A 23,305-nucleotide genomic window follows, 5' to 3' on the forward strand; every position below is an offset into this window, starting at 1 on the left:
CCAGCTTTCTGTGTTCTCATTCTCAATAAAGGCAAAGGCGATGGGAACTATCTGCTTGTTGCAATCAATTTCGATCGCCGTCAATATTGTTCCCTTATATTTCCCTGTCAGGAAAGTGCCGTCAATACACAGAGCAGGAAGGGAGTAAATGAAGGCCCTCACACATGCACCAATGCAGAAGAAAGCTCGTAGCAAAATGCTTGGCCCGGTATACTGTATGTATCAAAAGCATTTCCAGAATTTCTGTGCACAATTGCTTCAAGCATACGAGGTAGGTTGTCATATGAAGTCTCATAAGTGACAAACCGCATCTCAAACACTTTTTGTTTAGCCCGCCAAGCCTTTGCACAGCTGATCACACACTGGAAATTCTGTTCAATGTCCCTAATTATCAATGCAGGCTCGTAATCCATTTTGTCAAGAATCACCCCATACATCTTCTTGGCCACGAAAGTAGATGTGATATTACGGTGATGTCCCACAACATCTGTCAATCTACAAGTATGTTGTTTAACAATTGAACATTCCCAGTGTGTTTTGAACTTCCCCTTGTAGGCATGCACTCGCCATGTACAGTCTCTATTTGCACACCTCACCTCTTATTCTTTGCTGCTAGACTTCAACACTCTGAATTCCTTCCTCAGAGATACAACCCAGACCTTCACAGCATCCTTCACATCTTCAATGGTACGATACTTTGCCCCTTGTATGACCTCATTCACTCTGTATTCAAACTCCGGACATCTAATATCTTGTACCACTGGATTCTCAAAACCCTCTTCATGCCATTCACCTAGCACTGGAAAACGCTCATCGTCCTCATCGTCCAATAAGTCCCCACATTACTCCATTATTTGTGCATTCTGGTCTTCTTTCTCCATATCCTCCATAATTTCAGGTATCCGCTCACCTTCATCGGCTAAATCTTGTGGTTCTGGTTCCGGTTCTGGAGCTTGTACGTTCTCTTCTTTTTTATCCTCTTCCAACTCTTCATTCCAGTCATATGTTCTGTGTGTTGATCCGTCACCTAAATCACCGACCTTCTGGTGAATCTGAATTACCATTGCGAGAGGCCACCATCTTTGAAGAGCTGCGTGCATGTAATGTTTCCATTCTTCCGTACTACTTATAAGCGTCAACTCCCAGAAATCCCTATTTGTTTCCCAGGAAGTCACGGTATGACCCGTAAGCAAATGAGTCTTTGGATTCACATTAAACTTCCCGTGAAGCCATTTGCGTATGGAACCAAAACTCCTCTCTAGGGGTTTATCTAGACTGCACTGTCTTCGTTCCAATGCTGATAGATTTACTCCATAGAAATCACGAGTAATTCTATAGAAATCACCGTAATGAACTTGAAACGCCACCTTGCTCGACATATCTGGCCATCCAAAGACTTAATTTTAATTAAACCAGTTTCTAAAACCATGGTACAACTTCAATTATAACCACTAATCCGACCCTAAGCGGTTACAATTATAAAAAACACTAATCATAGAATTAAAAATACAAAAAAATTAGAATGACAAAGTTGAGAAATATTGGTTACATGCGGTTCGGATCCAAAATCCGGCAGGGCTTCGCTGTTGCAACTCTCTCCCTCACCCCACGTCTCTTCTTTTTCCCTCTATGGATGTTGTTTACTGCAAATGCAGGTGTGGGGGGGCTCTGCTTTTATATTTGGGGAGAGCCTGCCGCCCCCCTGCCGGGTGGTCGGTCTGCCTGCCGCCCCTCCACCGGGCGGTAGGGGCCTCCATGCGATAGCACTAAAATTTTAATTACATATAGGTCCCTACCGCCCGGCAGGGGGGCGGCAGGGGGCCGGCCGCCCCGACGGGCGGTAGACGGCCGGCCGCTCTCCTGCCGGGCGGTAGGAGTATAAAACTGTAAATTGGTAAACCAAAAATATATTTTTGTAAAAAATGTTTTTAAAAAATATAAAAATAGAAAAAACGCCAGTTTGGTGGGCCTAGTCTCTAACCCAGACAGATTGCAACAGCAAGGCCCGCTCGCCGGCCTGCCTGCCTGCCCGCTGCTGCTCACCGGCGATCCCATCGCCGCTCGCTCCGTCTCCGGCTCCGGCGGCTCTCCGACGAGCTACCGGAGCATGCGGCACCACCACGCCTGCAGCCGGGCCCACCAGGTGGGCGCGCTGCTCCTCGTCGCCGCCACCTTCCTGCTCACCCGCCTTTTCGACCGCCTCCTTCTCGACGCATCTTCTCCTTCCTCTCCCTCCTCCCCCCTAAGCGCCGCCCGCCCCGCCTCTTCCGCCGACCTCCGCATCTACGTCTACTCCGAGGACGAGATCCAGGGCCTCCGCGCCCTGCTCCGCGGACGCGACGGCACCGTCGCCGCCGCCACCTGCCTCAAGGGCCAGTGGGGCACCCAGGTATACCTCCAACCCCACCTCCTCTTGTTTCTCTTCCACCCCTCCCTCCCGTTTGTTACAGAACACCGGCAAATGTCTTGTCTGAGGAGGCACATCGGTATCTCCATCGCATCGTCGATCATTTGTTAAGGCGCAGCCAACTTGTTGCAGTTGTTCATTGCCTACATTACATCATAGTTGCTGCCCCTGGCCCTAGCTGTACAAGCATTCTTCCCAATTCGACTCAGAGGGCTTGTAGTATCGATCCTGCATAACATTAGTCATACTTTTGCGGATCTAGTCCCTCCATCTCAATTAGTGTTTCATGCAACACAGCACACGATTTCATAAAGTCCTGATTGAAAATTTTGTTACTGTAGCCTGTAGGTCACACAACCTATGTCAATTGTTCCAAAAAAAAATGTTCTAAAAAAACCTATGTCAAATGTTCGGCTGTTCATCTCACCAGCGTAACATAGCAGAATCTACTAGTGTAATCCTAGCTATGGGTACCTACATTCAGTGTCCCTCCACGGAAAATGAAACAGCCTCATGTCCGTGGTTTTCCATTTCTTAGGTCAAGATCCACCAGCTTCTTCTAAAGTCAAGGTTCAGAACATTCACCAAGGATGAAGCAAATCTTTTCTTTGTTCCGAGTTATGTCAAGTGTGTTCGCATGACAGGGGCACTCAATGACAAGGAAATCAATCAGACCTATGTCAAGGTAAACCCCCACATGTTTTTCCTGGATCATATGCATTTCAAAACAAACGCCTTACTGTTTCACCTTATTTTCTGCAGGTTCTGAGTCAGATGCCATATTTCCGTAGATCAGGTGGGCGTGATCACATTTTTGTCTTTCCAAGGTACCATCTTTAATCTGGGAGCAACATATAGTTGATTTTTTTTCTTTTTTGCTGAAGCAATATATATTTGGGGGACTTGTTTTTACCTGAGAAAACTATGCTTGTTCTGTCATATATAGTGGTGCTGGAGCTCATCTATTCCGCTCGTGGGCAACATTTCTGAATCGATCCATTATACTTACTCCAGAGGTATGAGCTGTTTGTGGTGCTATTTGTATGTCCCTCGTTTTTTCCCAGAAAAGAAAAGGAGTTATATTTTTGAACTACCCAAATATTAGAGCAAGACTCAGGGCTGTTTCTGTTGTATATTTAAGAAGTCTTATCTATATCATTTTATAATAAGGTCTCCTAAATTCTAAGTTTCTACTACAACGTCATGATATATCATGGTTAATATTACTCTTAGTGGCCTAAGCTCCAAGATCAGATCCTGACAATTTGTTATTGTGTACTTGTATGGTAAAAAATATAGATTTGCTTTTGCAATTATCTTTCATTAGTATGTCTCATGTATGTGTATGGATTTATATTTGCTCTAGCACAAGATATCTGCAATTCATGATGTACCCCAATTTGTTTGCTAGTGAGTTTGAACAAGGTCACATAAGCTTGGAATTGACTTGGTTCATGAATGCTGTGCTATCCTATTTATATAACTCAGCACGCAAGCTACTTAGAGTGGCCTTAATGTTGCATTTGTCAGGGTGACCGTACTGACAAACGAGGCACAAGCGCATTTAATACATGGAAAGATATTATTATACCTGGGAACGTGGATGATTCTATGGTGAAGTCTGATGCTCGTGCTGTCCAGCCAATACCGTTAAGGAAAAGGAAGTACTTATCCAACTTCCTTGGCCGTGCCCAGGGGAAAGCTGGGCGCCTTCAACTGGTGAAGCTTGCAAAGCAGTATCCTGACAAGGTTGTTTATTGTTTGCTTTCCAGAATAAGTTTAATGTGGTAATAAAATTAAATTAGTAGTGATTATTTTAAATTTAATCATTTGTTTTCTGTATTATGTGATGAAAAGTTAAAGTTTGACATTAATTTAATTTGTTTGGTAGCATCACAGTTCACTATCTTAGTTATCTACCTCAAACTAATCATGATTGCACTATATTCATTTTCTTGGTTGCCTTTACTGTTGGACAAATATTTTGTGCACATCGTTTTTTTTAACTCAGACTGCATGTAACATTGGTTTCGTGAACAGCTGGAGTCTCCAGAACTGAAGTTGTCTGGCCCTAACAAATTGGGAAGAATTGATTACTTCAAACACCTGAGGAATGCAAAGTTCTGTTTGGCTCCTCGTGGCGAGTCGTCATGGACACTTCGGTTCTACGAGTCCTTTTTTGTGGTGAGCTCTCCTCTTCTCCTGCTAAAAGAGGGTTTTATGTAGCATGGCAAATCATGAGCCTGTGAGAATGTTGATGATAGGAATGTGTGCCAGTAATTTTGTCAGATGAAGTTGAGCTTCCTTTCCAGAATGTGATCGACTACAGCGAAATCTCGATAAAGTGGCCATCGTCCAGGATTGGGCCTGAACTCTTTGAGTACCTTGAATCAATACCAGGTATTGCACGATGCTCCTCAGTCCTCAGTTCATACTAAACGCTATGGTCATACATTAAGCCTGTGCCGGATCAAAGTTGACTTATGCTGGTGGTGCAGATGAAAGAATCGAGGAAATGATTGGTCGTGGGTGTGAGATCAGATGCTTGTGGGTGTATGCAGCGGATACGGAGCCGTGCTCTGCCATGAGCGCTATCCTGTCGGAGCTGCAGAGGAAGGTGCGGCGGTTCCATCAATCGCCCGAGACGTTCTGGCTGCACAACAGGTCGATTGTGAACAGAGATCTGGTTGAGTTCCACAGCTGGAGGACGCCAGTTCCGTTGCCGTGAACTGTAAATTCTGATTGTCAGACAATTGTTCTGTATCATGTAGTAGACATTTTTCAATGAGACGTCGTTGTTCTTACTAATCTTGAGAAGAAACACATACATTACGATTACGTTAAGGATTGCACTAGCATGCTAAGAAGTTTGCTGTCTTTTCTTCGTATCGAGACTACCTGTCTCCACTCGACCCAACAAATTAGATTTTTGTGACAAACATTAATACTTTGGTTTATATTTCCAGTAAGATTTTTGATTTTCTGCGAAGGAGAGTTTTCAAAATCTGGGCGTACTTGTTAGATATCTAGTCAATTTTCGGTATATTTTAATTCCAAATATTAATATCAATTTCATGATATAGATGAGTGATAATGTGTGTACAAGATATGTGCATGTGTTCATGTTATTCTCACTAATAAGCATGAACAAAGAATTAAACCAGAGTAGGTTTAGTAAGTACCCCAAGGCGGGACCAGTGCCGGAGGCACCGGTTGTGCCGTTACCAGCTGGAATAGACATGCTATTCGACTGGTCTTGCTCGAAGTAGCCGAACTATGTCGATGCAGGAAGATGTTCGCAGTGCAGTCCCACGAACGGTTACGCCGGGAAGTAGACGAAGTAGTCGTTCGCACGAGCGGTTACGCCGGGAAGTAGACGAAGGAGTCGTTCAGGGAGCGAGCAGTCGCGTCAAGACGCTTCCCAAAAACCTAATTGCCCGCGTCCCGTGCAGGACCTTCAGCGAGCAGAGGTTCCGGAGGCCCTGCTCTCGCTAGACCTGTGCGCGCAGTGCTAGCGGTGGGGAAGGCATAAAGCAGCTGAGGGAGAAGGGAGAGGTCTCCTGAAGAGGAGTACCTGGATGAGTTCTTGAGATGAGTGAGGATGAGAGAGGAGGGTGCTGGTTTATATAGGCACGATATGCCTCAGGTTCAACGAAACCTGGACATCATGAATGGCTTTGATGAGCGGCAGTTAATGTGCCTCAGGTTCAACGAACGTGGACGTCGTAAAGAGCCTTCAATGTCCGGTCATTAGTGACGACATTAACCCTCTGTTTTAATACTTTTTACTGCAAAACATCCTTCTCATCTCAGCACATCATGTCGCACCGCACCGGCACCTGCACGTCACGTCCGGCCGCGCACGCGCACCGCACCGCCCGTCCGGCCGGCCGCACCGCGCCGCGCCGCGCCGCGCCGCGCCGCGCCGCGCCTCGTCTCGGCCTCGGCCACGGCCACGGCCACGGCCCGGCCCGGCCCGGCTCGACGAGGCGAGCGAGCGCGCGCGCGCGGTTCACCGTCCTCCTCTTACCGGCTTCACAAGTGGTGTACACGAAGTCCACCTTTTAAGTCGGTTGAGATCCTCCTCAATTCCCGGTACGGAATTAAGCATTGATTCCCTAGCATTAATAGTGGGCTTTAAATTCTTTTAATGCTTTAGAAGTAATGGGCCAAGCCCATTACTCCAACAATCCCCACCAAAAAATTCAAGCACACTAGAAATACCCTCATTCCCTCATTGATATACCAGTATTCGACAGAGACTGTTAAGTTGAACTTCCATCTAGGACAAAGGCTACACTTATTCACAACTGTGCAATGGACTATGCCTTGAATTGCCAGTTTTGTGCAAACAAGTTTGACCAGAGCCCTACACTGGTACTAGGCTGCAAAAGCATCCCCGCGGTTTGGAGCTTATAAGTCATACTCCAGGCCCTTCATGAGTTTCTAGAGAATACCCAATTCTCATAGACCATGACCAGTGGTCAAACTCATATAGGTGTGTTCCTTTCAGATGTTCTGTAGGACAACATCTTTGTTTCAAGAAAACAACTCATTTGTTTAAAAGAAACCACCTGGCACACATTAAGGTATAGACCAACCTGCCATACAGATTAGAAGAGAAATGCACCTTATACACGGAATGAGCCCTTTTCACAAAGGTTCTCTTCTCACAGTCAGACTTTAGTTTGTTTCACCATCCTAATTCACGGGATCTCCGATCACATAGGACAGGTTTCCACTATAGAATGACTCACGTGGGTCTCAAGCCCAATTCCATAGATGCATTGTCTATCACATTTCGTGAAAGACCCTTTGTAAACTGATCTGCCAGATTTTTAGCCGTCTGAACATAGTCCAGGGCTATAACTCCGGAGTTTCTCAATTTTCTGACAGATTTCAACCGCCTTTTCACATGTTTAGATGACTTCATGTTATCCTTTGAACTATTCACCTTGACAATTACCGTTTGATTGTCACAGTTCATTAGGATTGCCGGTAACGGTTTTTCAACTATCGGCAAGTCCATAAGGAGCTCACGAAGCCACTCAGCCTCAACAGTGGCGGTATCTAATGCTGTGAGTTCTGCTTCCATAGTTGACCTCGTTAAGATTGTCTGCTTGCAAGACTTCCAGGAAACAGCTCCACCACCAAGTGTAAACACATATCCACTTGTGGCCTTTATCTCATCAGCATCAGAAATCCAATTTGAATCACTATACCCTTCTAGTACCCTTGGGTACCCGGTGTAGTGAATTCCATAGTTCATTGTCCCCTTCAGATAGCGCATTACTCTTTCAAGAGCCTTCCAATGATCATCTCCCTGGTTTGAAACAAACCGGCTCAGTTTGCTTACAGCAAACGAGATGTCAGGTCTTGTAGCGCTCGCTAAATACATTAATGAACCAATGATCTGAGAATATCTCAGCTGATCTCGCATTATCCTTTTGTTCTTTCTAAGAATTAAACTGGCATCATATGGTGTTGAGACAGGTTTATAGTCGCTATAACCAAAGCGACTTAACACCTTCTCCACATAGTGAGACTGTGTAAGAATCACCCCACCATTGATCTCTTTTACCAGTTTTATATTAAGGATAACATCAGCTTCTCCCAGATCCTTCATCTCAAAATTTTGAGATAAAAACTCTTTGACTTCCTTAATCACATTAAGGCTAGTGCCAAAGATCAGTATGTCATCCACATACAAGCACAAAATCACTCCTTCAGCCCCACCATAGCGATAGTACACACATCTGTCAGCTTCGTTCACAACAAAGCCGGCAGAGGTCAAAGTTCTATCAAACTTTTCATGCCACTGCTTAGGCGCTTGCTTGAGACCATATAAAGATTTTAACAACTTACAAACCATTCCTTCTTGACCCTTTGATACAAACCCATCCGACTGATCCATATAGATCTCCTCTTCTAACTCTCCATTGAGGAAAGCCGTCTTAACGTCCATCTGATGAACGAGAAGACCATAAGAGGCTGCCAGGGAAAGTAACACTCGAATTGTGGTCAATCGGGCAACTGGTGAATAAGTGTCAAAGAAATCTTCTCCTTCTTTTTGGGTATAACCCTTGGCCACAAGCCTAGCCTTGTACTTTTCAATAGTACCATCTGGCCTAAGCTTTTTCTTGAACACCCACTTGCATCCAACCGGTTTACATCCATAAGGACGTTCAACGACCTCCCAGGTTCCATTAGACATAATAGAATCCATCCCACTCCTTACTGCTTCCTTCCAATAGTCAGCATCAGGAGATGAATATGCCTCTTCAATGGTTCTGGGTGTATCATCTATGAGGTATACAATGAAATCATCACCAAAAGACTTTACAGTCCTTTGTCTCTTGCTCTTTCTCGGAGCATCATTGTTATCCTCCTCAGGATTTTCTACAAGTGTATGTTCATTGTGTTCTATCGGCTCAGCAGAGCCATCATCCTCGATGAACTCTTGCCTAGATGAACTTGTTTCATCTCTCATGGGAAAAATATTTTCAAAAAATGTAGCATCTCTAGACTCCATTATAGTACTAACATGCATGTCAGGTACTCCAGATTTCACTATTAAAAATCTATATCCAACGCTGTGAATAGCATAACCTAAAGATACAATCCACAGTTTTAGGTCCAAGCTTACGTTTCTTGGTTATTGGCACACTCACTTTTGCCAAACAACCCCATGTACGTAAGTATGACAGTGTTGGCATTTTCTTCTCCCATTCTTCGAATGGAGTTATCTCTTTATTCTTTGTAGGAACACGGTTTAGGACATGACATGCAGTCAATATAGCCTCACCCCACCATTCCTTGGAAAGTCCCGCTGTATCTAACATGGACGTTAACCAAATCCGTTAGAGTGCGGTTCTTTCTTTCGGCAACCCCATTTGACTGAGGTGAATAGGGAGGCGTCCTTTCATGAATAATGCCATGTTCCTCGCAGAATAAAGTAAATAAATTTGAGAAATACTCGCCACCACGATCTGACCTAACTCTTTTGATCTTTCTCTCAAGTTGGTTTTCTACTTCTGCTTTATAGATTTTAAAGTAGTGTAAAGCTTCATCTTTTGACTTCAACAAATAGATGTAACAAAATCTAGTACTATCATCAATCAAAGTTATGAAATATTTTTTACCATCTTTTAGTCAACACTCCATTCATTTCGCACAAATCGGAATGAATTAATTCTAAGGGTGCCAAGCTCCTTGCCTCCGCGGTCTTATGAGGCTTACGAGTTTGTTTTGATTCAACACATACATGACACTTAGAATTTTTGACAAAAGTGAACTTTGGAATTAAGCTCAAATTAGCTAAGCGCATCATACAACCAAAATTAACGTGACAAAGCCTCGAATGCCAAACATCTGTTTCATCAACGTTAATAACATTGTATGCAATTTTATTACAAACATCTGACAAAGAAAGACGGAACAAGCCTCCGCTTTCATAACCTTTTCCAACAAAAGTACCAAACTTAGACAAGATACATTTATTGGACTCAAAGACTAATTTGAAACCATCTCTACACAGTAGAGAGCCGCTGACTAAATTCTTCTTGATGGTGGGGACATGCTGCACGTTCTTCAGCTGCACGGTCTTCCCCGAAGTAAACTTCAGATTTACCGTACCAACACCAAGATCACGCGCATGTGATCCGTTCCCCATCAGCACCCCGAAGTTCCTCCAGGCTCGCTAATAACCATGTTGGCGGAGTCGTTGCCTTTGCGGTTCGGACACTTTGCAGCAAAGTGATCCGTACTAGCGCACACATAGCAAGCTCCTGTCTTCTTCTTCTTCTTAAAAGTGGTTGTCTTCTTAGTCTTTGGTTGGTTCTGCGGTGGCTTTTTCTTGTTCTTGTGGGAGTTGTTGTTCTGAACAAGATTGGCACTTGAAGCACCAACAACTCCTTTCCCACGTATGTCCTTTGCTCTCGCCTTCTCCTCAACATCAAGAGTCCCTATGAGTCCATCTATTGTGAACTACTGTCTCTTGTGTTTTAGAGAAGTAGCAAAGTCCCTCCAAGAAGGTGGCAGCTTAGAGATTATACCTCCGGCCACAAACTTATTGGGTAACACACATGGTGACTCTTTGCTGCAATTTTTGAGATCTTTTGCCAGAGTATGTATTTCATGAGCCTGTTCCACTACAGAACGGTCTTCGACCATCCTGTACTCAAGGAACTGCTCCATGATATACAACTCACTCCCGGCGTCAGATACTCCATATTGAGCCTCAAGAGCATCCCACAATGCTTTGCCAGTTGGCAGCCGGATATAAGAATCCACCAGGTTATCACCGAGAACACTAATGATCAAGCCTCGAAAGAGAATATCAGCCTCATCGAACGCACTCCCTTCCTCTGGAGAGAATTGTTCAGGCTTACCCTCTTTCACATGGATCACTCTCGATAGTGTTAACCACAGTATAAGCCGCTCTTGCCAACGTTTGTAATTTGAACCATCAAAAGGTGGTGGTTTGATTGATGCAGCAAAGCTAGATACCGAAAGCCTATTAACACAATTAGGTTTTTGGATTGTTAGATATCTAGGCAATTTTTGGTATATTTTAATTCCAAATATTAATATCAATTTCATGATATAGATGAGTGATAATGTGTGTACAAGATATGTGCATGTGTTCATGTTATTCTCACTAATAAGCATGAACAAAGAATTAAACCAGAGTAGGTTTAGTAAGTACCCCAAGGCGGGACCAGTGCCGGAGGCACCGGTTGCGCCGTTACCAGCTGGAATAGACATGCTATTCGACTGGTCTTGCTCGAAGTAGCCGAACTATGTCGATGCAGGAAGATGTTCGCAGTGCAGTCCCACGAACGGTTACGCCGGGAAGTAGACGAAGTAGTCGTTCGCACGAGCGGTTACGCCGGGAAGTAAACGAAGGAGTCGTTCAGGGAGCGAGCAGTCGCGTCAAGACGCTTCCCAAAAACCTAATTGCCCGCGTCCCGTGCAGGACCTTCAGCGAGCAGAGGTTCCGGAGGCCCTGCTCTCGCTAGACCTGTGCGCGCAGTGCTAGCGGTGGGGAAGGCATAAAGCAGCTGAGGGAGAAGCGCAGTGCTAGCGGTGGGGAAGGCATAAAGCAGCTGAGGGAGAAGGGAGAGGTCTCCTGAAGAGGAGTACCTGGATGAGTTCTTGAGATGAGTGAGGATGAGAGAAGAGGGTGCTGGTTTATATAGGCACGATATGCCTCAGGTTCAACGAACCTGGACATCATGAATGGCTTTGATGAGCGGCAGTTAATGTGCCTCAGGTTCAACGAACCTGGACGTCATAAAGAGCCTTCAATGTCCGGTCATTAGTGACCGCACCTGCACGTCACGTCACGTCCGGCACCGCACCGCACCGCCCGTCCGGCCGCGCCGCGCATCGCCTCGGCCTCGGCCCGGCGAGGCGAGCGAGCGCGCGCGCGTGTGGTTCACCGTCCTCCTCCTACCGGCTTCACAAGTGGTGTATACGAAGTCCACCTTTTAAGTCGGTTGAGATCCTCCTCAATTCCCGGTACGGAATTAAGCATTGATTCCCTAGCATTAATAGTGGGCTTTAAATTCTTTTAATGCTTTAGAAGTAATGGGCCAAGCCCATTACTCCAATAGTACTTAGTTTTTCAAAAGACATCTATTTAAAAACAGAACGACCCAGCACGAGGCGGTGCTGCCCATCTCTGTGTTAGTGTGTTACCACCGTGGTTTGTCTTGATCGCTCCGAACTAGCTCCTTGGACGCGGCGACGCTGCCGATCGCTATCCGCCTGGCCACCCCTGCATTGGGAATTACCGGCGCTCGCGGTCAGAGACAAGGCTCCAAACCGAGCCGTGCCAAGCCATGTTCTGAAGTCAAAGGGGGGGGGGGGGGGGGGGGGGCGTCCCGTGCCGGTCGTCGTCCACCCCACCCTCGCCGTGCGCGGTTCCTGCCTGATCCGGTTACCCAAACTGCCGGTCGCCGGAGCTCAGAAAATCAGGGCATCCGGTCGATCGATCGGAGCTGGGCGCGCGTGCAGGCGTCCATCGCGTCGAGATCGGCGGTGGATTTGGGCGGAGGACAACGGGGAACAGACACGGAGACGCGGTGCAAGGCCGTGCCGCCGGAGTGCGGGAAGGCTCTGTTTCAGATGGTTCAGACCAGACCCCCAGGCTGTTGTGCGCGCGAGGATAAAAGAATCGCCGGCGATCGAAGTGAGCGAGGCTCCGAATCTGTTATCGACGAACGCGTCAGGACAACAGGTCCTCCGACACGCACATCTACTGCTCCCTAGTTACTACTATCCCTTGTTTACCTATAAAAAAATACTATGCCTTGTTTAGCATTGACTGTGTTGACCATGTTCATCTCGTGCTCTGATTGTATATTGACCGAAAATATTGACCATGAATTTGACTGTTGTCAGGTTATGCAACCAGTACGTGCATGCATATTCAGTACTAGTTCCTTGTCAGTACTGTACGCTTGCGAAATCTACGTTTTTTTTTATTTTGAGAGGAATAAGTAGAAGCGCTTATTATTGCCCCCCCCACATGCACGGATCCTGCCATCATCCTTGAGGGTATCCACATGAGGCTCCTACAATCATTCACACTACTACACGTCCAAGTTACTAGCAATTAAGCTCCACAAATTCCAATTTGCTTTGCTTTTTTATGATGATGCTCTGTCGGGGACAAAGCGGTCGTAGCTAATCAAGCGGAGGCACCTCCGGACCTCCCCTGGCAGCGTAGGATGCCCGACCAAATACTCCAAATCATCCAGAGCCCACGATAATTATCCCCCCTCGAAACAGCTTTTCCCCCGGGGCAGCCGGCCCGCGGCCGCGTGCACGGGCACACCTGCGCATCATGAAAAGGGATCCCCCCATGCATGCACGTCAATCACTTTTCCGCCACGAAAAGACGTCGATCGACGACGGCCCGGCGAGGCACCCGGCCGTCCGATCCGGGATCCGATCTGGTCGCCTCGCGAGAGAGAGAGAGGGGGCGCGCGAGTTAACTAATCCCCCGGCCGGCACGGTAGCAATCACGACGACGTCGTTGGAGCTGGGGCTGGACGGGCTGGACCACGCTGCGGCGGCCGGAGGCGCGATCCGATCCGATCCGGCTAAGCCGAAGGATCGCGCGGGGGTGGGGCGAGCGGCCGCGAGGCGACCCGGCACGGGCGCGCGCGTCCCTGGTCGTTCGTTCCTCGGGAATTGGCTCCCACGGAGCGCGGATTTTCCGTGCACGGCGCGCTCGGGAACGCCCAAAGGCCGTAAAGCCGGCACGGCCGGCGCCGCGACCGGACTGCGTGCCGGCGCCGAGCTGAGCGGATCGATCACGCAGCGCGCGGTGGCAGGCCGGGACGCCGGCGCGGCGGGGATTATTCAAAGGGCACGGCACGGCGGAAGGCGGCAAAGCAAAAGGAATGAGGTGGTGCTGCCGCCGCTTTCCGGGGCGGCGTCGCCCCGGGCGCGGCCGGCCCGTGTGGCCCTATCATTGGCACCTGCCCAGCGACGCCCCAAAAGCGTGACACCCGCCTCAGCTTTTCAGGAGCTCAGCCCAGGCCAGGGCAGGTCGTCGAAAAGCCTCATCGTCTCCGTCTCCGCGGACTTAACGGATGCGTGTGTGCGTTAGTGACTGACGACCAATGCAACCCAAGCAAGGTACACTAGCTGCTGAGGTCTAGGCACTCCGAACAAGCCGGGATCACGAGCGGCGCGCGGGTGTGATGACGAGAGCCCCTGCCCTCGCTTGTCTCGTCTGCTGGGGAGGACGGCCTCGCCCAGCTTTGCCGCGTACGGCCTCGCTCGTCTCCTGCTCGGAACGTGACCGGCCGGCCGGCGGCCGCCACCTTTCCGATCGAGCTGCGCTGCTGAGAGTTTGTGCGAGCAGCGGCGCTAGGAATTCGGCCGGATCGAGCGAGCGCGTACGGCCCCCTTGCGCCCGGCGTTAACTCGTCGCCGCGATGATTGGGCGCGTACGCCTCCGCGACTGCCGCCGTGTGAACCAAAGCTGGCGCAGGTGGCTAGCCTAGCGCTCACATGAGCAGCAGTGCGGCGGGTGCCGCGCCAATGGAATCGCCGTGGTGTGCAATGGCTGCGCGCAGCGGCAGGTGAGAACATGATCGGCAGGGGAGACAAGTATGGCTGGACGCCTGGACCGGATGGATAGAGCGGCCGGCGCCGCGTTGGCAGCAGCACGCAAGAGGCCACGCGACATGTTACCCGCGCCTGACACGGCTTTTGAATTCCATGCATGCGTGAGCGTGTCATCTTATCTCGCGCGCACCAATTTTGGCAAGAGAAGCACTGCTACGCTACTGACAGGTTTAATTTTAATTTGACCCCAACGCATGCAAGTCGATCTCCGATGCATGGAGGAGCTCGGAGGTCGAACGAACACCTCCACGCAGCAGCCATTAACCAAAACGAACCCATTGTGCAAGTGATTAAAAAAAATTGCAACGAACACAGAGAGATCGATGGTTTCTGGGAGAAGTGGCATTTTAGAATAGGTGTGCGTGGTTTGCAGCGAGAGGGGATGCATGCAGCAGGCCTGTCCTGTTGCCGCTTGACTTGTTCGATCAGAAGCCATTCAGGAGAGGGAGATTTTAGTTTCAGCACGCCGCGCCGGCCGCTTGTGTTATTCAAAGCGGCCGGCTGCCGATCGCGGATCGCCCGTGCGCGGCGAGCGAGCCCCGGCGGTCGTCGGTCCTCGATCGGCCGGGCGCGATTCTCTTGGGCTGGGTCGCGACCGGTGCAAGGAGCCAGAGATCTCCATGGGAGGGCGCACCCCACCCCCGAATCGGCACCCGCCACGGCGGCCCTGCCCCTAGAATACTCATGGACTCCCGCAGGGCCTCATTCTGGGACACGGTGCTACGCGACAGGACGGCACCTAGATTTGCATGCATGGGCGACCGGGGCCGAATTATCAATGTCAAGCCGCGCTTAAGGATGTCGGGCGCGGCGAGCGAGAGCAAGAGAGAGAGGGCGTTTTTTGGATGCAAAACAGTGGCAGCTTTCGCGCATGTCTCCCTCTCAGCGTTCGAGGAAGAGGGAAACAAAAGGAGAGCACCGAGACCTTCGAATCCGCTACTGCCCCGCTGCCACGACCGCGCGCCCTCCCCCGGCCCCGGCCGGCCGGTTATATATAAGCGCCAGCGCCACCCCCCTCTGCGCATCTCTATTGATTTCAGCATTGCTTCTGACCGGAGGAAGATCCTGGAAGAGACCAAATCAGAAGCAGAAGAAGAAGCTCTAGCTAGTGTAGTTGTTTCCACTTCCACCAGCACGCAGCTTCCTGCGTGTTGCATCGATCCAGCTAGCTTCTTGCCTTGATCGACCTCGCTTGATCTCCCACAAACTCGATCTGCGTAGCAGCTCATCTCAGTCCATTGTGGTAGCTAAGAAGATATGTGTATATATAGCAAGTAGCTAGGTGCATATATATACATATATATAGGTAGCAGCACTGGAGCAGCGATCGATCTGATCGAGATCGATCGGTAGGTGATCGATGGAGGCGCTGAGCGGGCGGGTAGGGGTGAAGTGCGGGCGGTGGAACCCTACGGCGGAGCAGGTGAAGGTCCTGACGGAGCTCTTCCGCGCGGGGCTGCGGACGCCCACCACGGAGCAGATCCAGCGCATCTCCACCCACCTCAGCGCCTTCGGCAAGGTGGAGAGCAAGAACGTCTTCTACTGGTTCCAGAACCACAAGGCCCGCGAGCGCCACCACCACAAGAAGCGCCGCCGCGGCGCCTCCTCCCCCGACGACAGCGGCAGCGGCAGCAACAACGAGGATGACGGCCGCGCCGCCTCCCGCGAGCCGCCGGCGGCGCCCGACCTCGCGCTGCAGCCGCCGGAGAGCAAGCGGGAGGCCAGGAGCTACCATCATCACCGGCTCCTCACATGTAAGCACACACACATGCCCACCACCGTTACCAGTTGCACGAGATCGGTCGATCGATCATGAGCACGAACTAGCTCGCTCGCTCATCCGCGTGTGCTGACATCGATTGGTTGCCCGTGCATGCAACGCAGGCTACGTGAGGGACGTGATGGAGCAGCAGGCGGCGGCCGAGGCAGCAGCGCTGTGGGAGCGGCCGACGAGGGAGGTGGAGACGCTGGAGCTCTTCCCCCTCAAGTCGTACGTCGACCTGGAGGCGGACAACAAGGTCCGGTACGTCAGGAGCGGCGCCGCCAGCGAGCAGTGCAGGGAGTTCTCCTTCTTCGACGTCGCCGGCGGCCGGGATCCGCCGCTGGAGCTCAGGCTCTGCAGCTTCGGCCCCTAGACACACCGGCGGTCCGGCGCTGCATGCATCAATGCAAAACGTATCGGGCGGCCTTGTTCGATCGTATACGCATCATTGCTTTGTGTAGTCCTTGCATTGATTCCAGCTACCGACATGAAAAGGTGTAGGAGATGGATGAGGTACGGCATGGGCTCTACGTACGCTAGCTCTACCGACGACGACGTTGCATGAAGAATCTGAGAGGATCTCAGGATCAGGGAAAGAGCACGCAGATGAGATTTGAACTGCCTTTTCCTTGATCTTTTCATCATGAGATGCATGTACTCTACTACTTCTTTTCGTTCTTTTCTGCTGCCTGCCTGCATGGCGTACTAAGGATTAACTTTGTTCATTCAGCACTGATGATATATCCATCCCTTTCTTTCGTTCTTTTGCAACGAACCTGCACACCAATGGTCATTATTATTTCCATACTCGTGTGTCCATGCATAGCAAGTGCTAAGCAATTGCATTGCATATGCTAGCTATGCAAGTTTTGACTCTTGTTTTATGTGCTTGTGGCTTGTGCGAACTCTGTGATTCACGCAGGCATACTACAACGCGTTAGGTGGGAAAGATGCATGCAGTAGGCCGGAACACACACACCTAGCAGCAGGCTTTTAAAGGACATAGGATTCAAGATGTCGTGCTACGATCATCTAATTTTTAACCGTGAGCCTGTGGTACCGGGAGTGATTGTTGTTCTCTCCGGCTTTCAGTTTCAGATATAGGAAAATAAAAGCCGCAGTTCTGACTTGCTCGCAGCATGTGATGGTCAACTGCCACCGGCATGCCTCTAGGGAAGTGTTGGATGCTCATCAGTTTGCTTTGGAGGCTTCTTGTTGGACATGGAGTTTCAAAGCTCTTGCAGCTAACTTTTCGGCCATCCGGGCCATGCTTTCCTGTTTGTTGACTCTTCCACACTGACAGGTGACGACTGATGATATTTTTAAATTGTATTTTCTGAGAATTGAGTCTGCATCCACGTTCCATGTGCGGCTTTGCAGGTTTCAAACTAGTAACGGCGCAAAAGAAACATTCGATTTGCCTGGCACCCTCACGGCCTCACCAGCCGGGAAAAGAAGGGGGGAAAAGATAAGCACCGTTGTCCGTTGCAGAATGTTTGGCTAATAACTGCACCGATTGCAGAATGGGTCTACTTCAAGCAAACTTAACGAATCAATGTGATGCCAATTGATATAAAAAAATTAAAAAATTGTTTTGATGTTGCACTGTTGGCACTCAACTCACTCTAGGTAGTTTCTATGTTTTAGATAATGGAATAAAATCATGGGTTTGCTCCCAAAGAAGCTACTCCCTCCTTCCTTTTATATATGACGTTGGATAGTTCAATTTTATACTACCCAACGTCATATATAAAAGGAAGGAGGGAGTATTAGTTACTATGTGGCGCAGTAAAGATGAAGTTAATACAACAAGCAAATACTGAAAGAGTCTCCATTCTTTTTAGCCGATTGATAATTAGAAACGTTCGTTTCCCTTGGGCCGCCTCCATGCAAGATGCATTTCCTCGTTGTCTCTCTAGCTGAAGAGGCCCAGAGGCCAGAGCAAACACCACCATAACAGCCCGCTTTTGCTCTTACTCCAGCGTTTTTTTTATATTTTTCAAAATCATTTTTTACAGAAATATATTTTTGGTTTCATAATTTACAGGGAGCCGGCCGCCCGGCAAGGGGGCGGCAGGCCCCTCCCGCAGGTTAAACCTTGCCCGTCAGTGCGACATTAGATGTGGTTTTAAATATTTTGGATAGAAATAAAAACCGTTAGTAAAGTAGATGAATATGAAAAGTACAACTTAGCAATTCATACACATACGCAACTGAGAACGAAATAGGTGATGCATGAGAACGAAATAAGTATAACATGACGATATATTCATAACAAAACTACAGAAACAACTAGAAGCACATCCTAACCACCCCGGCCATGTCGACCTCTTTTACGCTATGCGTGGACGTGGTCTGTAGGGTATGTGTGTCGGTCTGGAGGCCCTACGTCTCTACCTGGACGTCTGGTGGCCACAGATGTCTGGAACGTAGGATCGGCCTGCTGGTTAGGTGTAGAAAATAACCGACTCCAGTCTTCGAAGTTCACCTCCAAGGTATCTTGTGTGGCCCCTATGCAGTAGTAATTAAGATATCTTAATCATCGTCTTATAAGTAATCTATTTGGGTACATATACATCATACATACCTATTGGTGGTGGATACGAAAAAAGACCCATATCAGGAAGCTGGTGGTGCGATCCTGTAAACCATTCAAATTATTTAAAATATTCATAGAAATAAGAAGAACATGATAAATTCGGGTTACGGATTAGGTATTTACCTTGTGTTCCTTCTGCTGTCGCCATAGGGTAATACGAAGAAGGTCCCGCATCATATAAGTGTTGTAATCATATATGTAAATGCAAAAGGAATTAGACTCCATATCAAAATTAATTGAAATTAAGATATGGACTATATGTTTACCGAAATGTCGTGGTGGTGCCTGTGTTGGTTGAAATGGCATCTCTGCAGCTAGTGCCATGGTACTAAACTGGGTCCCTCCGTGAGGTTGATAAGGTGGGTGTCCATCACCTGTATGGACTAAGAATTAATTGTTGTTATCAAAGTAGAAAGTCAGTAAGTATCCTCACGTATCTGGATAATGCTGCTGAGACCAATAAGGTGCTGGGGAAGGCTTCTGCTGTGTGGGACCACAAGGAAACGAGGTCGAGGCTTGAGACGAACCGTAGGAGTCCTCGTACAATGTCCGGCTACCAAAGGCTTCAAGCATGGAATGTGCTCTTTGTGAAATTCGGGTCCAGGCCGACTCTTGCTCATTCCTATCCATCATAGATCCCGCTCGAATCCTCATCAAATTCGCCCTGGCATCTACGTCCATCAACCTGCACATTTCAAACTACATGCAAGAAAAAGAAAGACATTAACACTCTAATCCAAAGTATTTGAAAAGCGATGATAACTTTGACTCACCGCCCCAGCTAATGCCTCATCCCTATGTCGCGCATAGCCATCCTGTGGGGTCGCAACATGCGGCTCTGGATGCATGTCAGCATATATCAAGCGGCAATGAGTCTTAGGCTGGTACCAGCTCAGGTACGCCCTGTACGAAGCTTTCGTGTGTGCAGGGGTCGGAAGCGTCACGTTCTCCTCTGCCTGGTCCCAGCCATTGACCCAAGGTTGCACCCTTGTCACCCACATGTTCGAGAAGGGTTGACCAGCCCTCGACAAACTAAATATTAATTAGTTAAAGCAGCAATGCATTATCACTGAAATGACATATGAATCGTTACCTGTGGTCCTGATGTTGGACCCGATCCAATGCTGATAGCACATGATACAACTGCCTTTGACCGAACTGCCTCCTAACTTTGTCCGGGCAGTGGGCCTCAATGTAAACGTCGTACACCAACGCTGTAGTTGTCATCCAAAGGCCCTGGTCCAGAGAGCAAACCAAAGATATCCCGAACGGTGCACGAGTATTTATAGCCAACTGAGAGTAGGGCTCCCACACAACGTCTTCAGGTGTCAACCGATCAAACTCAGCTACAAACTCAGGATAGGACCGCCGAGACTGTACATGGGCCCAACTCTTCTGCACGAAATTAATAATATATACCAATAAGAAATACAAAGAGGGTCAAACAAAGCAACAGAATTGCCAACAGAATAGTACGAGTAGCAGTCATTTCCGTACCCGACGAGCGTACCAGAGAGTCCCCATGATCGGCCTATCATCCTCGGTGTCACCGTACATATCCGTCTCATACGGTGAGTGGTCGATAATCGGACGACCAATTGCTATCCTCTCGTATGATCAAAGTTGTAGCAGAATCGGACATCCTGTAAGAATTGCATTGTGCTTATTTTGCACCGATGCCTTGCAGAGGCCACGGTACGTGGCTGCAAGTACCGCTGAACCCCAACTGTATTGAGGCATTTCCTCCACAGCTGCCTCTGCGATCTCCTGTGCGTAAGGCACAAGCACCCTATCCACATAGGCCCCGTGTGAGTTGTTGAACATTATGTATCCAAACAACCACAACAGGTATGCCTCAAGGGATCGAGTGACGCTATCCTCATCAGCATCATGTGCCAAATTGTCAGACTGCATAGAAAAGATGAACATTTATGAGTACAAGATCAATTATAAAATAAAACCATAACTGCACTAGTCAAAAGCATAACTCTAACATTACTCATAACAAAATGAGGTATGTACCTAGAACTGCAGAATCCATGACTTGGCAGGCCCTGTTGCTTTTGGGTACTCCTCTACATCAATCGCGATGTCAATATTTGCAAAACGCTCTTCTAGATCGTCCAACCACGTAGACGGGACAACGCGAGGCCCTACGACATCCCCACTGATAGGAAGACCCAGCAGCATCGCAACGTCCTGTAGGGTCGGTGACATCTCCCCACAAGGGAGGTGGAAGGTGTGTGTCTCAGGCCTCCATCTATCAACCAGAGCCGTCAGTAGGGACCTGTCCAGCTTTGCCAAACCACTCTCAGCAAGACGGCCTATAGTAAGAAGACCAGCCTCACTCAACCTGAAAAGTAGAACGATCAAAGGTAAGTACATTATGTAGGAAACGTATACGAAACAAATGTATTCTCAGAAACATAATCCGATGACATATCACCTGAGCACCCATCGTGGGTCAACAGGAATCAACTCTGCTGGTGGACGTGGACGCAGCACGTTAAGTTTCACGCGCTAAACCACTGCAAGGAAGGACCGGTGCGACGAGTCTATGACTCGGTCAAGTAGAGCTGGCGTATCTTCGGCCATACCTAACACAAAAAATATAAGTTTTCTACATTTTCTACAATTTATTTGAAATTTTCATAAACTTTTCTAGCATTTTCTAGCATTTCCTACAATTTTTGTACAATAAATTTTTATAAATAAAATTTTCTACAATTTATCTGAATTTTTCATATACTTTTCTAGCATTTTCTACAATTTCTGAGCATTTTTTAAAATGTTTTCTCGCATTAAACAACTAATCAATACCCCAAAAAAAGGTTGGTAAACCTAAATGGTTTTTCTAAAAACTAATCTTAATTCTACATATATTATAATAAAAACAGTACCTAAATCGCTAAAATATCATTACTGCTGCATACACTAATTATAGAATTAAACATACAAAAAATTTAGAATAAGAAAGTTGAGAAATATTTATTACCTGCGGTTCATATCCAAAATCCGGCAGGACTTCGCCGCTGCAACTCCCTCCCTCACCCCTCCTCTCTCCCTCCCCCTCTCTAGATGTCGTGGGAAGCAAATGAGGGGGGGAGGGGGGAGCTCAGCCTTTTATGTAGAGGGGGCGGCCGGCCCCCCCTGCCGGGCGGCGAGTAGGCCTACCGCCCTGCCACCGGGCGGCGGGTACCTACCGCCCGGCTGCCGGGCGGCCGGCTCCCCCCAGGGGCCAACATGCGAATAAAAATAAATTTTATTTACATTCAGGTCCTACCGCACAGCAGCAGGGCGGCAGGGGGCCGGCCGCCCCGCAGCCGGGCGGTAGGGGTACAAAACTGTAAATTATGAAACCGAAAATATATTTTTGTAAAAAACGATTTTGAAAAATAATAAAAAAAAATGCCTGCGATTTTTTTATTTTTTTTATTTTTCAATTTCGTTTTTTACAAAAATATATATATTCGTTTTCGAAATTTACAGGTATATACCCCGGCCTCCCCGCTGCCTGGCGGCTGGCACCTGGTCGCCCCACCGCGGGGCGGCAGGGGGTTTTCTATAATTTTCAACGGTAAAAATTTGCGTGCCGGCCCCTGGAGGACCGGTCGCCCGACAGTGGGGCGGCCGGCCCCCAGGCAGCGGGGCGGCGGGCCCTGGTGCGCAAGCCGGCCACCTAGACGCGCACCAGGCTGCAAGCAGCTGCGCGCAGGGGCGGAGACAGGGGGGCGAACAGGGGCCTGGCCCCCCGGTCCCCAAATTTACATTAGAAATTTAAATTTTGATTAAATTTTTATATAAATTTGTATGGTTGGCTCCCCTAATAATGAAAAAATCAACTTCCTGGCTCCGCCCCTGGCTGTGCGCGGCCCAAGGCCAACAGCGGCGCTCCTATTTCAACCAGCAGCATATGTAAGTGATTAATTTACTGCTCCATCTCTTTCATGCAACAGTGAACTATCTTTGACTTGGCATTGTTTATTTACTGCTTGCTTGCTTTGTCGGATAGATCGAGAAATGGATTAGTTTTTCAGAGAATGAATTTGAGCCCGTATATATATGATCTGTTGAGTGTTGAGTGAAAATTTGCGCACCGGCCCCTGGAGGACCGGTCGTCCGGCAGCGGAGCACACTTTTGCAGGACTAATAAACTGTTAGACCATTATATGTTGCATGAATAGTGTTACGATAAACCAAGAACTTTTTTCTGGATTTTTCCTAGATTTTTGGTGAAGCAAATTTTTCCTGGATTTTTTCTGGATTATATGCATGGGGGACGGCAGCCCCGCTGCCGGGCGACCGGTCCTCTAGGAGCCGGCGCGCAAATTTTCACTCAACACTCAACATATTATATATATACGGGCTCAAATTCATTATCTGAAAAAAA

The 23,305-nt window shown here is 48.3% G+C and overlaps 2 protein-coding genes across 3 annotated transcripts; both read left to right on the forward strand.

Moving 5' to 3' along the window:
• Positions 1-1,979: 1,979 nt before the first annotated feature.
• Positions 1,980-5,285, forward strand: LOC120708700 (probable glucuronosyltransferase Os03g0107900). 2 transcript variants are annotated; one of them, XM_039994082.1, is made up of 8 exons: positions 1,980-2,389; positions 2,946-3,092; positions 3,170-3,234; positions 3,354-3,423; positions 3,938-4,156; positions 4,448-4,591; positions 4,720-4,807; positions 4,906-5,285. In XM_039994082.1, the coding sequence occupies exons 1-8, from the start codon at positions 2,108-2,110 to the stop codon at positions 5,133-5,135; spliced, it is 1,245 nt and encodes a 414-aa protein (XP_039850016.1). In that variant the 5' UTR covers positions 1,980-2,107; the 3' UTR covers positions 5,136-5,285. The 2 variants fall into 2 exon arrangements, with proteins under 2 accessions (XP_039850016.1, XP_039850015.1); XM_039994081.1 differs by having other exon boundaries at positions 1,982-2,389; positions 4,672-4,807.
• A 10,275-nt stretch (positions 5,286-15,560) lies between these two features.
• Positions 15,561-17,097, forward strand: LOC120710794 (WUSCHEL-related homeobox 9-like). The gene is made up of 2 exons (XM_039996371.1): positions 15,561-16,308; positions 16,439-17,097. Exons 1-2 carry the CDS (start codon positions 15,915-15,917, stop codon positions 16,687-16,689), a joined length of 645 nt encoding a protein of 214 aa, XP_039852305.1. The 5' UTR covers positions 15,561-15,914; the 3' UTR covers positions 16,690-17,097.
• Positions 17,098-23,305: the final 6,208 nt, after the last annotated feature.

Source organism: Panicum virgatum, chromosome 5K, assembly GCF_016808335.1.
Source record: "Panicum virgatum strain AP13 chromosome 5K, P.virgatum_v5, whole genome shotgun sequence".
NCBI classification, from domain to species: Eukaryota; Viridiplantae; Streptophyta; class Magnoliopsida; order Poales; family Poaceae; genus Panicum; species Panicum virgatum.